The sequence below is a fragment of the Solanum dulcamara genome, chromosome 2 (assembly GCF_947179165.1).
Source record: "Solanum dulcamara chromosome 2, daSolDulc1.2, whole genome shotgun sequence".
NCBI classification, from domain to species: Eukaryota; Viridiplantae; Streptophyta; class Magnoliopsida; order Solanales; family Solanaceae; genus Solanum; species Solanum dulcamara.
This window is the reverse complement of record NC_077238.1, coordinates 80900451-80915040: the sequence shown is the minus strand read 5'-3', so window position 1 is coordinate 80915040 and position 14590 is coordinate 80900451. Positions and strand designations below refer to the sequence as shown.

Genomic DNA, 14590 nt, shown 5'->3' with positions numbered 1-14590 from the left:
GGTTCAACTGAACTTAGTATTGTCGACTCAGAACACAGGTGTGAAGAAAGCACCAATTTTTCATCAAGTATTTAGTAGTTTTGTAACCATAATCTTTAAAGTACAACGAGTATTGTCTCAAAATTTATAGGTTGAATATATCAAGTTTAAATCGATTGATGTAGCTCTGCAGATACAGTATTTACTGTTGCAGTGTTATTAGGAAAGCATCTGGTTTTATACTGGTAGGACAAAGCCATTTCTCTCTGTTGTCCTACTGTAAAGATCCACCAAATAATGGATCTAGTTGTCTCTAGATGGTAAAACATAGGATGACAACCGTATGATGTTTAAGTCTTGGTGGACAGAGTTATGTGCTATTTATGTTGGTGGGATGAAGAGAGTTATTTGGTACTTGTGCTGGTGGGAGGTAGTAGGCATCTCGTGGAATTAGTCGAGTTGCATGCAAGTTGGTCCGAACACCATAATTATATAAAAATTATATAAAGGTTCAACTTGTCTACCCATGCATTCAAAAGTTAAAAATCTTTTGGTTGAACATTCCAGCCCAAAGTGTTAGAGATGACAAGTGTATAATGCTAAAAAAGTATTGAGTCTCTAAGTTGGATTGGCATGTGCTAAAGGGTGCAATTGCTGTATTAAGTGCTTTAATCATCAGAAGAGAAAAAGGCAAATGTCTTTAAGACAATCACACATGGTTTTTGAATCTTTAGAAGTCTTTACAAAAAGCTGGAGTGGCTATGGAGTATGACCCCCACACTCTCCTTTTCTTTTCCTACTTTATAGAAGGATGGAGTTAGGTAGTCATATGGTAGAAATATTTGAATCTCGAATCAGCTTGTGTGTACCTTAACTATTATTTTCGATGTTTATTATTTCCTATAAATATAAGTATCAAATAACACTATCCGCAAGGCTAAGGACAAGTGAGAAAAAGTTGTTTAACATTTTCTTTTTTATCTTTACTAGAATTTGAACCTCGATCGAAACATGACTTCATTAACAACTAAATCATAACTTTGGGTCGACCTCCTTACAAATTTGTGTGCACTAAAGGTATGACTTAATAGTTAATGAAGTAGGTTGAAAACTTTAAGATCAAAAGTTCAAAGTCTGGTATAGGCAAAACACTTAAGTGATTTCATTCCACCTGTTTAATCCACGATTGACTGAATTATTCAGTAATACAAATAAAAAGTAGTAGATATCCGATGAAATTAATTAAAGCTGATCGGACACCAACATTATATGGTCTAGAAACTTGGTGCTGACCCCCACTCTCTCTTTGTTAACTAGCTTTCCAACTAATGAGTCTATGACTTGTGTACTTGAAAGGAAATGAGATTTTGTAGACACACCTCATGATCATAGGGGTTAAAGAAGATTTTCAAGATCCAATATCCCTTTATTATATTAATTGAGATTTGGTATGATTAGAGGCAACCCAAACATGGTCAATGATAGATAGATCAAAAATTTACTTGATTCTTGTGTGCTTGCGTTGTACAAAATTCGAAGTTGCAAAGAGGCTAATACGATTGTTTAACTATCAACTCTTGATTAGCTTTTACATTTGAGGACTAATTTTTTTAATCAAGTAGGGTATATTGAGAGAAGATAATATATATATAACTATGTTTAAATTATTTTGTTAATTAAGTATAATAATAACAACATATTCAATATAATCTCTTAATTGAGATCCGAAAGTATAACATATACACAATCTTACTTCTACCTAATAAAAGTAGATAAATTATTTTCGATAAAGAAAGAACTTTTTTTTCTTTCTCTTCAAATCTATTTTTTTGAATAATAAATAAAGAGGAAAAGAAAAAAAGAGAGAAAAAGCGAAATAAGTGGGGGCAGTAGGGACCACTTAATGAAACAAAATGATAACCCTCCACGATGTATCACTAATGTCCGTCGGATCAATGCTGTTATTCAATCAAACGGCTGATATTTATTCTCCATTTTCAATATAACCCCTCCAATTTTTCTTCTATTTCCTCCAATAAGGAATACACAAAAAAAGAAGAAGAAAAAAAAGTCTCTAAGATTCCAATCTCCCAAAGGTACAATTTCATTGTTATATTTCATGTTTCACTCTATGAATTGTTGTGTTGTGAAATTGGATTTAATATATAAAAGCAGAGGCGGAGTTAGGATTTTGAGTTTATGAATTATGGTAAATTATTTATTTGTATATATATATATATATATATGAATAAAAAGATGTTTCAAGCTTGATGGACAAAGTTATATGTTGCCGGTGGGAGTTGAAAGGTATCCGTATGGAATAATCCAAGTGCTTATAAGTTGGCACAGACACCACGATTATAAAAGAAAATGTATAATTTTTTTTTCAAATGTGTGTATGGATGTAGAGGTAGGTGCACATGTTTCAAATCGGATTATGTAGTAACCTTCTATTGTACGCAGTCTTACCTTACCTTGCATTTCTAAGAGAGTTTGTTTTCACATTACGAATCTGCGATCTCCTAGTCACATGACAGCAAAAGGCCGAAAACTTCTCCTTTTGATTTATGTGATGTATGTTTGTGTGATTAGCTAGGTTGATGAACATGAATAATTGTGTAAGATTTGTACTTTGCTCACTTCTTCTTTTTAGGGTTGATAATTTCTTCTAGGATCAATTGCTATTTAGAAATTAATGTTGATTATAGGTTAAGAAATGGACATTAGTCTAACTCAACCGTAAAATCTAGTTCATGAGATGATGAGGTGAGGATTGCCCAACTATATTAGGAGATCAATTTTCCATCCAACAACCACAATTAATGTGGGACTTGTAACCCCTGCACACCCGAGCCTGTCAATTATAGCGTAGACACCATGTTAAGAAATGGAGGTTAGACCTAACTCAACCCCAAAACTAGTTCGTAGGAGTAGGTTGCCCAAAGCCATCTCACAACCGATGTGGAACTTTTAACGTTATGTCTTTGAAACACAAAACAAAGAAGGTCTTTGAAGCTGTATAGTTTTACTAAAGATTCAGTTTTCGATGCAGGAAGTAACATAAGATGGCAGAAGGCGAGGATATTCAACCACTCGTCTGTGACAATGGAACAGGAATGGTCAAGGTAAGCTGAAAATTATATATACAACAGAGCTCATCCTATGTTGCTCGGACTCTCCAGGATGTTGTTGAATTAGTGTCGGATCCTCCAAGAATGTACTACTTTTAGAGGATCTGACACACACTTGTTCACATTTTTTGAAGAGACCGGGCGACATAGATTTGATAATACTTAATAACTTCTGAGATAATGTCCCTTAAGAAAGTTAAATAGATTCTGATGTTGTTTCAATATCTAGGCTGGGTTCGCGGGAGATGATGCTCCACGAGCTGTATTCCCTAGTATTGTTGGTCGTCCTCGTCATACTGGTGTGATGGTTGGTATGGGTCAAAAAGATGCTTATGTAGGAGACGAAGCTCAATCAAAGCGAGGTATCTTAACCTTGAAGTATCCAATTGAGCATGGTATTGTTAGCAATTGGGATGATATGGAGAAGATATGGCATCATACATTCTATAACGAGCTTCGTGTTGCACCAGAGGAGCATCCTGTTCTTCTAACTGAAGCTCCTCTTAACCCGAAAGCTAATCGTGAAAAAATGACACAGATTATGTTTGAGACTTTTAATACTCCAGCTATGTATGTTGCTATACAAGCTGTTCTCTCTCTGTATGCCAGTGGTCGTACCACCGGTAAGCCAATCTTTGTTTTTCATCAATTCACCTTTGTTTGGAGGACGTTGAATTAACTTCATTTTTGCTAATTTCATTATGTTTGGACAGGTATTGTGTTGGACTCTGGTGATGGTGTGAGCCACACTGTCCCAATTTACGAGGGGTATGCCCTTCCACATGCCATTCTTCGTCTTGATTTGGCAGGTCGTGACCTGACTGATCATTTGATGAAGATCCTAACGGAACGTGGTTACTCATTCACCACGACAGCTGAGCGAGAAATTGTGAGGGATGTAAAAGAAAAACTGTCTTACATAGCCTTAGACTACGAACAAGAACTAGATACTTCAAAGACTAGCTCTTCTGTTGAGAAGAGCTATGAGCTTCCTGATGGTCAAGTTATTACCATTGGTGCTGAACGTTTCCGTTGCCCTGAGGTCTTATTCCAACCTTCACTGATCGGAATGGAAGCAGCTGGAATCCACGAGACCACATACAACTCGATCATGAAATGTGACGTTGATATTAGAAAGGACCTTTACGGTAACATAGTGCTGAGTGGTGGTACTACCATGTTCCCAGGTATTGCTGATAGAATGAGTAAAGAATTAACTGCATTAGCTCCAAGCAGCATGAAGATTAAGGTTGTTGCACCACCAGAGAGGAAATATAGTGTATGGATTGGAGGTTCTATTTTGGCTTCCCTCAGCACCTTCCAACAGGTTTATTTAAATTTACATGTTTGAAAACTATAACAAAAAAATACAATATTCTCATATTCTGTTTTTTTCTTGTCTGCAGATGTGGATTGCAAAGGCAGAGTACGACGAATCAGGTCCATCAATTGTCCACAGAAAATGCTTTTGATTTTCCTGAAGACAACAACATTGACAAGACTGGAGCGGAATGCAGCTTGTGATATTATTTTCTGTATTTGTTCTTCTCATTTTCTATGGCAAAAAAGTTGATTGTTTCATCATCTTAATTCTTTTATATTTATTCAATTACTAAGTTTCAACTGTTCCATAATACTTCCTTTCTGTGTATCCCGCTGCGGTCTACTTGAGATGGTGATAAAAAGTTTTGTATTACTTCATTATACTTGTGAAAAGACTTGTTAAACTCGTATTCATCTTCACATCATAATGAGATTTTTAGGAAAAATTGAAAAATCCCAAGGATCATTTAATTTGTCTGCTTCAAATATGGATCTAAATCTTGTGTTGAAACCAAAAGTTTCATTTATAGGATTTAAAGAATTTGGTGGCTGTCTACTAATATTTAACTTTATCGTATCGATTCTTCTATATATTTGATATTTTAGAGTAAACTAATATACAGCGATCGTACGTACAATCCTCGCTCATGAATTCATGTTGCTATTGTTTGCAGGCCATTTATTTACTAGCAGATATTCCAATTTTTTGCATTATTAGGCTAGCTTTTCGATTTCGAATCGCATCTAGTTTCAAATCATTGCTACTTAATTTTTCTCTATATTCATGTCTGATCATTGTTCGATTTTGCATTATTAGACTAGTTTTTCAATTTTGATTTCGAATCGTATCTAGTAATTCACACCTCTTCTTAGTAAATAGGCTAAGACCTACAGGTTGTGGAAATATATAAATCGTCACTAGATAGAATAAGACATAAAGTAAACAACCAACAAAATCATTACTCTAGTCATGATTTCGACGGAAAGTTGATTTTTTTTCAAAGATCAGAAAGAAAGAAATAGAGCAGAAGAGAATAGGAAAATAAGAGGAAAAAAAGCTTTAGGTTACCTCTTGTGTAGTGAACTCTGATGAAATATCATATAGATATAACAAATTATTTGTTTTGAAACTTTGTTGATAAAATATCATATATGGTTGAAACTTTGCACAATTAAGCAAAATGTGTCATGGTTGATTGTCGTGAAACCTCGCCGTCCACATTTTTTAGATCCTCGACCACTTTGATTAAATCGGGTTGTGCGGACACCGTGGCCGAATCAGGCCAGATTTTCTTCATAAAACATGGTTGAATCATAGTAGATACTAAATCAAACATAAACTCATTTTCTCCCCATATCAAACGGTTTATCATATCCAATAAAAATATCTATATCTGATGGTATAATTAAATTAACAACAATAAAAGAGAAATCAACATAAATGTAGCTATCACGACATGCATTTTGAACCCATGTAGCCACACCCTGCCTTAGTAAATAGCTAAGATTCCTAGAGATTGTGGAAATATATAGATTGCCATTTGATAGAATAAGACATAAAGTAAACAACTAACAAAATTATCGTAAAATGTTTATTGATGGTTGCGCTTCTATTGAAAATGAAGTTGTGCTTGATGCATTAAGGCAACATCTTATTATTGGGTGTATCTCTTATAGAAGTATCAAAAACATCACTTCTCTCAATCTCAACTTCTCAATTATGTTGTTGGGCTTTAGTGTGAGCTCTTGTGTAGTGAACTCTCAAAAAATATCATATAGATATAACAAATTTTCTTTTTTGGCTTTTTTACAAGTATTATTATTTCAGTATTACAGTCTACGGTCATTAGTCACTGTGCTTGCATTTTTCTGTTATTGAATATATGTAGCATCCGGATTCCACACCGTTAAAAGCAGTTTGAATTTGATACACCTATTAAAAATATTTTATCATTATATCTCTCGTAATTGATCTTTAGTATAGATATTAAGAAATAATTTGAGAAATAAGTAACTAATACTAAAAATAAAATATGAAAAAAGAAAAGAACATTTGAATTTGATACACTATTATATTTCTTGATATATACTGTTGTATTGTATTATAATATTAGTTTAGATACATTTGAATGATTACCATTATGCATTTAACCACCCACAGCATTCGAGATGAGAGGAATGAAAATCTCTAACAAAGAAAAAAAAAGATACAATGTTTCGAACATGCGTCCTAACTCCTATGTATAACTAAATTAAAGCACTTTTTCACAATATTCCTCACCAACGTATCATTTCTTAGAGTAAATATACAGGTCCATAAAGATAACAATGATAAGAAAAATGTTTGATATAAAAATAACTAGGATTGAGCCAGATTTTCTTTATAAAATATGATTGAATCACAGTAGATACTAAATCAAACACAAACTCATTTTCTCTCCATATCAAACGATTTCTCATATCCGCTACAAAATTTCTATATCTAATGATATAATTAAATTAACAACAACAAAGGAGGAATCAACATAAATATAAGTATCATGTAAATAGGCTAAGAATCCTAGAGGTTGTGGAAATATATAAATCGTCACTTGATAGAATAAGACATAAAGTAAATAACCAACAAAATTATTGCTCTGGTCGATTTCGACACAAAGTTGAAAGTTTTTTTTTCCAAAGGTTGGGAAGAAAGAAATAGAGCAAAAGAGAATAGGAGAGTAAGTGAACTCAGAAAAAATATCATATAGATATAACAATTTTTTCTTTTTGGCTTTTATACAGGTACAATTATTTCAGTATTACGGTCTACGGTCATTGGTTACTGTGCCTACATTTTTCTGTAACTAAATATATGCAGCAGGTGGATTCCACACTGTCAAAAGTAGATTGAATTTGATACATTTATTAAAAAAATATTTCATCATTCTATCTAGGGTAATTGATATTTCGTATTAGATTTTGAAAAATAAGTAACTAATACTAAAAATAAATTATAAAAAAAAATGAATTTGATACACCATTTTATTGTATCGTGTTATTTAAATTCATTTTTAGGTGATGACAAAAAATCTCACTTTATATAACGATTGATTTGGCGTCGTTATCTTAATATTCTCTTCTTATTTTGTCTTTACTTATTATTTAATAATCTTATTTTATCTTTTATCCTTACTTTCTCATATTAGCTCTATCATGTGCCTTATTTTTCTTGTGGGTTTATTATTCAAATTGTTAATGTGTGACAATATATATCGATGAATAACGATACAATTTATCCAAACATTATATTCATTAAAATAAGAGAAACTTACATAAATCACATTGTAAAAGGCTAATTACCATTTTTTCCTACCCTTTTTCAATTTACAAAAAATCCTTAAAAAACATGGTAATCCAGATACAATAATTAGAGTTTTATGTATCAGTAGATAACATTTAAAGTATGATACATTGAACAAATAGATAATTTATGAATCAGAATTAATGTATTCGAATGGAAAAAAGAGATTTTTGAAATTTTTTTAGAAATGAATGAGAGTAATGAAAAATATGATAAATAAAGGAGTATAATTAATAATTTTTCCTTAAAATAATACAATACGCTAAAAGAGAAAACAATGTGTAACAACCATCCAAACAAAGTGTCAACGTGTTATTTAATTTGTCAAGTTCCTTTTCGAAAATCAAATAAAACCAATTTCAAAAGATTATTTAAACTATATGGTAAGAAGTAAGAAAAGATGTCATTTCAGACTAATGCATATAGATAGATTTGTCAAGTAAAAAGAAAAAAACGTTAACCTTGTTATAAAATTACATCCAAGGAACAAATCAATAACCATGTTCATTCAAAGAAACTCAGCTACTACCAGTTCGATCAACTGGCAGCGCGTAAGGTGTGGTAGTGCAAGAATAGGTTAAATGTCCCGGACCAAGTAGGTCAGGTCGCGAAGCATTACATGTGTTAAGAGCGAGTTCCAAGTACAACGTACGAGCTGCAAAACTCAGCTGTAGATTTTCCAGATGCCAGTTCTATAACCCAAAGACATGATCGCCATCTCCCACAACATGTTTGGGATGCTTAACAGATTGACTTTTGATCCTGGTATTTCTGTCCAGTTAACGGATATTTCATTCATTGGAACCCGAAACCATTTGCATAGGTAGACTAGTTCGACATCAAAACACCACCTGTGAAAAAGGATTCTCAGTAAGTTCCTATGAACAAAGTCTGACATCTTGAGGTAAAGCAAAAAAATTGACAAACAAAAACATACAAAGAACATGGAGTGGCAGATAGCATTAGGAGACAAATACTAGGCATACAGATAGAGAGATCAGGACATAAAGTTGTCGATCTCCATGAAGAAACCAAGAGAAATAGACGAATTTCTCAAGAGATCCCAATATGAATCTAGTTTTCACAACCATTACGAAGTAGTTGAACTTTGGAAACAGCATATAAAGAAGAGACCACACGATTAACTACCACAGTGAATTTAGAGTGGGGGGAAATTATACTAAATTAAATCTATGGACAAACATTCTCATGAAAGAAAATTATAAAGACGATCCCCATAAATGAATCGGGAATTCAATGGCTTTGTAGGTGGTCTAATAAATGGACAAACAGCCTTCTGTGCAAGTTCAGCAGAAACTTCATTATACGAGGAAAAGATAAACTTTAAGAATATATTTTCTTAAGGAAAAGATCTTCAAGAAGTAAAAAGGAGATAGCAAAATATACCAGCTGATTGAAATGCTCATAATGCTCCTAAAAAGACTATGTAGTCACAGGACAAATAAAAGAATCTGTGAAAATATAGAAACTGTTAAACACAGTGGTTCGGAAGAGGAGGCGCTTGAACAAATACCTTTTCAAACGGATATTTAGAAAAAGTCTCCTGGCAGCAGATCTGGTAAACATCTTGAATCCACACTGCATAAACCAAGCAATTTTCAATCAAGTAAAAGTAAAAGACCTAGCTGAGGCCTTCTATATAGGAACTTAATCCAGACGAGAGATTTGAGCTACTCTATAGATTACAAGATTACCTGAGTGTCACGAATTCCACTACCAGCGGCCAAGAGAACCACAATATGGAAACCTTTCATCAGGAAATTGCGATACCATTTTCTCTGAAACATGGTACAGATATCAAACCATAAGAAGGTTTCAGGATATATGCAGAAGTAAGAAGGAATAATTCAACATATACACAACAAACAAGAGCAGTCAAAACTAAACTGTTGCTAGAGCCTTCTCCTCAAGGTGAGCACGAGAACCAAATGCAGCTGCGGGTACATCTGATATTCTTATAGTTGAATCTCTAACAGCAGACTCTTCAGATTGTTGTCCCTTTTTAGCAACTGCATGAATCTGGCTGGAAAATAATTAACTACAAAGAAAGTAGGCACAATTTCCACTAGCAAAAAGTTTGATGGATGCAATTAAAGATGTATGAAATCAGCAGGAAATCAGCAGTGAAGAGCCACAAACCTGGTTTTCAAGCTTTTCCATATCACCTATTCTGGTTGCCCCATCAGCATCAAGCATTAAAAGCAGTTCACCACGTGAGTGAAGCATTCCCTGTTTTTACAATGCTTTCGCAGAAGCAAATGGCTTTAATCAATTGCCACAGAGTAACAATGAATTCGTAAACACATAATACAGAGGACTTTCTGAATTAGTTCATCAGATGTTGAGTTTGGACTCACTTTCCTTATAGCTTCCCCTTTCCCATGGTTCTTCCCGAGAAGGATGACTCGCACGTTGTCTACAGAGTGTCTCTTCACAAATTCAAAAGCCACTCTTTTTGTTCCATCAGCACTCCCGTCATCAACAATAATAACCTATTCAAGAATCAATCAGTTAAGAATGTAGAAAGGCATAAATTCCATCTCCAGGCTTCACCAAAATAAACAACAGCAATAGCGAGGATAACCAAGTTTTCGAAGTTCTGAGTTCCAACTTCTATGCATTAGCCAGTGTCTTTATACATTTCGTGTCATGCCTATGGTCAAACATTCATCTCTATTTCAGATTTGTATAGGCTTGTCTCTAAGAGATTTGCCTACTCATCAATAATACCAATAAAACTTGAACTGCTCGACTAGGGGCACTGTACTCTTATCTTTCTTACTTATCTTTCTTCCTTCAAAAACCAACTCACAATCCTTTCTGCTTCCTATCTTCGATAAATAAAATGATGGAAAGATATAAGGTATAAACAACACAAAACAAAGACCATTTTTTTCTTCTGCATCCTGTCTTTTTGGTTAGCAGGCAGGCAGGCTCAAATTGCTAGAAGAAGATGAGAATTCCCACCATACAAACACACCCAAAAAAAGATAGAACAACCACCAGATCCTAACAGTGTAGAGTATTACCCCACTTTTTTCTGTTAAGAAAAGAAACTCTTTAAGGCTAAGCACTGGAGACGATGAGTAGTTGGCATGCAAGGGTGAACAAGAAGTATGGACAAACTAGGACTAGTGGCCAAGTAAGAAGTCATTCGAGGAATAACCCGCAGAATGGGTGATGCAATATCAAAGTGCGGAAAATGAAAGAAACCCTAAAAATCTAAGAACAAGGAAGTAAAGATAGAAGCTAGACACAAGAATGGAACTAATAGGCAACAATGACTATATTAAAGTGCATCAATTGGTTTCAGCAAAGGAGCCATCATGTGGCCAAAGTTCCCAAGGCTTAGTAAAGTAAAAATCATGTAATGTCAATATAAAAGGTACAGTAGCACACACTCATTTCCAGTAATGAACAGACATTTATTTCCAGTAGCAGGAAACATATAATTTGTTAAATCACTTATTTATTTATTTATTTTGATAGGTTAATTTGTTGATACATTTATTGAAATCATTGGGTTCACTTCCTGTGTATTTCTTAAGAGATCGTGTTCTCTACCTGTGTATTTTTTTTTCCGGTGCCTCATCCTAGATTAAAAAGGGAGTCAGAAACACAGTCTTTTGTTTGGAAAACCTAAATCTCAAGAACTGAAAAACTGGAATCCTATTATCTCTAGGAAAAAAGTTAAAAGAAAAAACGTACCAAATCCATGTAATAACAACATAACTATTCTAGATTGATATCAAAGCCGCCAGGGATAGTTTGTCTATTAGAAATATCAGCAGCCTAAAATTCATCAGACATAACCGTGAAAGATCAGCCCTGAAAAATTGTCATAAAGTCTACATGAACCGTACTGTATTATTGTATATTCTTAACTTTAAACATTTCGTCTTCTCTAGTCAGCTTCCTTATGAGACTTTAGGGAAAGAATCTATTTTTCTCAGATTTACATGTGGGAGGGGTAGTATGGGTCACAACTTTTGAAAATTCAATCTAAAGGAAATGAAAACATATCACATCTTAACTCATACCTCATATGTAAATGTGCTGTCATTGGCTGCACGTCGTTGAAGATAACTGCAAATTTCAAAACCAATTTTTTTATAGAAGATCATGGAATGGACATCACAGGAATGTAAACAGTAGAGACAGAAGATCAACTTTGATTCACTTACTTCAAAGTTTCATCAAGGGCTCCAGGAAGCCTGTGCTCTTCATTGTATGCAGGTACGACCAAGGATATGTACTTCTCAGCAGGATCAAATATATGAGGACAAGGAACCTGAATTATATGCTTGCAAGGTTAACTCAAAAGAGCAACTGAAGCATAAATGTCACGTCAAACCATCAAGGAGTTTCAAGATAGTAAAGTGGCTCTGAGACTAAGATCAATAATATATGATCAACGGCTAGAGATTGTTTCAGTATGCAGTCCAATAAAAAGCATTGGAGATCAAATTCAAATACTGAAGCGTCCGCAGAACTGATCCAAATATTTAAGACGGCGAATTGGTAAGCTCAAGTATTTAGGAAAGTCACAATTTCATGAAAGTGCAACTGCGCATACCTAATAAACACATTGCTTAAAATACACCTTAGTGAATCACTTTGACGTGTCCACTTCAGCTATAGGACATAAGCTTGATCCTACTTACCCTCCCCATTCATTCCTATACCGGATCTATTTAAATCATCTATGTCATTCTTAGTCGATCGCCTATGTCATACCCAATTCAATCACCCATGTTTCTAATTGTGATACACATAAGCTTTACAACTTTGATACTCAAGTTACGCAATTAATCAGATTACACAGCAGATCAAGAAACTGTTAAATCTGAAAGATACATTGAATTGTCAAGATCAATTCATTGTCATAAACGCGAGATTCCCCAAGTCTACGACAAAAAAGACAGCTTCTCAATCCCACAGTTTCCAAAATAAAATCTAATATAAATTCTCCTTAACCAAATTTCACAGCTCAAGAGTTAACCACATTTCCACAACTAAGCACTTTGGAAAAGAATCACACTTTGTTTTTGTTCCTTCTTTCTAACCGCATGCCAAATGACACAATTCAAATTAGCATCGTATCCCACTATCAATCAGCAACTACTTTGGTTGCCTATATGAATCTATGGGCAACAATAAGAATCTAAATATTGAACCCGTCAAATGTAAATCATGTATCCACCTCTGATTCGGACACCATTTCATTCGAATAGTAAACAACATATTACATATGTACTGCCCGCATAAACAATCCAAACAACCAGAAAAAAACGAAACATGCTCCGGATTTACATATTCAAAACAATAAAGACAAAAACTTTCTACTCTCTTTTTTTCAGGGGAAACTTAACAAAAGAAAAAGATTCAACTTTTGGAGGTGTTTTTGTACGTACCTGCTTAAACGAACTCGGATCTTCAAAGACGGGAGGAGCTTCCACATGTCTGCAAAGTGCAAAATCAAAATCCAAAAAATTCAAACAACAATAATTCAGAAGAATGCAAAATTGCTAGAAGGGGTTCTTACATACATACATGCGATCAAATCTTCTTCCGAATTTTCGAATTCAAAGTGCAAAATCAAAACCGAAAATTCGTACACCAAAAATCTAGAAAAATTGCAAAATAGAGCTTTTTGCCAAAATGGGTTATTATAAACATACCTATGATTCAATCTTCTCCTCAATTTTCCAATTCAAAGTACAAAATCAAAACCGAAAATCAATACACCAAAAATACAGAAAAATTGCATAATAGAGCATTTTGCTAAAAGGTGTTATTATAAACATACATATGATTCAATCTTCTTCTGAATTTTCGAATTCAAAATGAAAATCGAGATCGGAAATCCATACAATAACTATTCAGAAGAATTGCAAATAGGGTTTTTTTGTTAGAAGGGGTTATTGTAAATACATACGTATGATTGAATCTTCTTCTGAATGTTTCGAATACAATGGCAGCAGCTAATCCAAATGCAAGAACGATAGCTGAGATTAGTAGTAACTCCAAAATCGCCCAAATTGATCCCATTTTTTTAGGGTTAAATCGAACAAATTGAGTGAAGTATAAAGGTTAACAGATATGTAAAAAGTGACCCGAGTGACCCGAGGTCAACAATTTTAACATTTAGTTCAGTACACATAATATCTCGCCTTATTAAAATTTAAAATTTAAGAATTACGTTCGAAAATGTGACATAACAAATCAGATTATGTTTATAATCCAAAATCAACTATAAGTTGATCATCTCTAATTTATAATTTTATAGCGTATACTAACTTTTAATTAAATCAAATAGTTTATAATTTTACTTTTAATATATTTTTTTATAATCTTCATAATACTCTTCGTAAAACATAACTTTAGTTATTGTTTCATGTGCTTCTTTAATTCGTTTTATTATGCAAAAAAAAAAAAAATCTTATAAATATTTTCTTTTATCTTTTGGTGAAACACACATTTGGTTGGTCAATTTTTTAAAAAATGTCATCAGTAAGGAATATGTTCTCAAACACAAAAAAAAATATTTTTCTAATAAAAATATGAAAACACGTTATATATAGATGGCGTCAATATTGATTATCTCTTTTTTATCCTACAACACATCTTACCCTAGCCTCCATAGCCCTCATCTGCACTACCTCTACCCTAAGTCCCCAACTCCCATTTCCATAATATTTACGTGAACTACCTATATACAAAGAGTTCGGAGTCAAAGGGCAACAGACTTTTCAAAAATTTTAAAACGGCATGTCAATTTGAATGATACTAAAAC

At 33.6% G+C, this 14590-nt stretch overlaps 2 protein-coding genes across 2 annotated transcripts; one reads left to right on the top strand and one right to left on the bottom strand.

The window, feature by feature from the left end:
• Window positions 1-1983: 1983 nt before the first annotated feature.
• LOC129881016 (actin-58) lies at window positions 1984-4746 on the top strand. Its single transcript, XM_055955326.1, has 5 exons — window positions 1984-2075; window positions 3032-3104; window positions 3340-3733; window positions 3824-4437; window positions 4517-4746. The coding sequence occupies exons 2-5, from the start codon at window positions 3045-3047 to the stop codon at window positions 4580-4582; spliced, it is 1134 nt and encodes a 377-aa protein (XP_055811301.1). The 5' UTR covers window positions 1984-2075; window positions 3032-3044; the 3' UTR covers window positions 4583-4746.
• A 3337-nt stretch (window positions 4747-8083) lies between these two features.
• Window positions 8084-13899, bottom strand: LOC129881015 (uncharacterized). Its single transcript, XM_055955325.1, has 10 exons — window positions 13733-13899; window positions 13209-13257; window positions 11979-12085; window positions 11835-11880; window positions 10152-10286; window positions 9934-10023; window positions 9682-9813; window positions 9489-9572; window positions 9308-9372; window positions 8084-8624 (listed from the first exon to the last, which is right to left on the bottom strand). The coding sequence occupies exons 1-10, from the start codon at window positions 13843-13845 to the stop codon at window positions 8438-8440; spliced, it is 1008 nt and encodes a 335-aa protein (XP_055811300.1). The 5' UTR covers window positions 13846-13899; the 3' UTR covers window positions 8084-8437.
• Between the last annotated feature and the right edge of the window lie 691 nt (window positions 13900-14590).

Coding starts and splice junctions, on each gene's coding strand:
- LOC129881016 (XM_055955326.1), top strand. CDS start 3,045: ATGGCAGAAGGCGAGGATATTCAACCACTCGTCTGTGACAATGGAACA. Junction 3,105..3,339: donor ATGGAACAGGAATGGTCAAG/GTAAGCTGAAAA, acceptor TTCAATATCTAG/GCTGGGTTCGCGGGAGATGA. Junction 3,734..3,823: donor TGCCAGTGGTCGTACCACCG/GTAAGCCAATCT, acceptor ATGTTTGGACAG/GTATTGTGTTGGACTCTGGT.
- LOC129881015 (XM_055955325.1), bottom strand. CDS start 13,845: ATGGGATCAATTTGGGCGATTTTGGAGTTACTACTAATCTCAGCTATC. Junction 12,086..13,208: donor ATCCGAGTTCGTTTAAGCAG/GTACGTACAAAA, acceptor CATATAATTCAG/GTTCCTTGTCCTCATATATT. Junction 8,625..9,307: donor CTAAATATCCGTTTGAAAAG/GTATTTGTTCAA, acceptor CCTTTTTCACAG/GTGGTGTTTTGATGTCGAAC.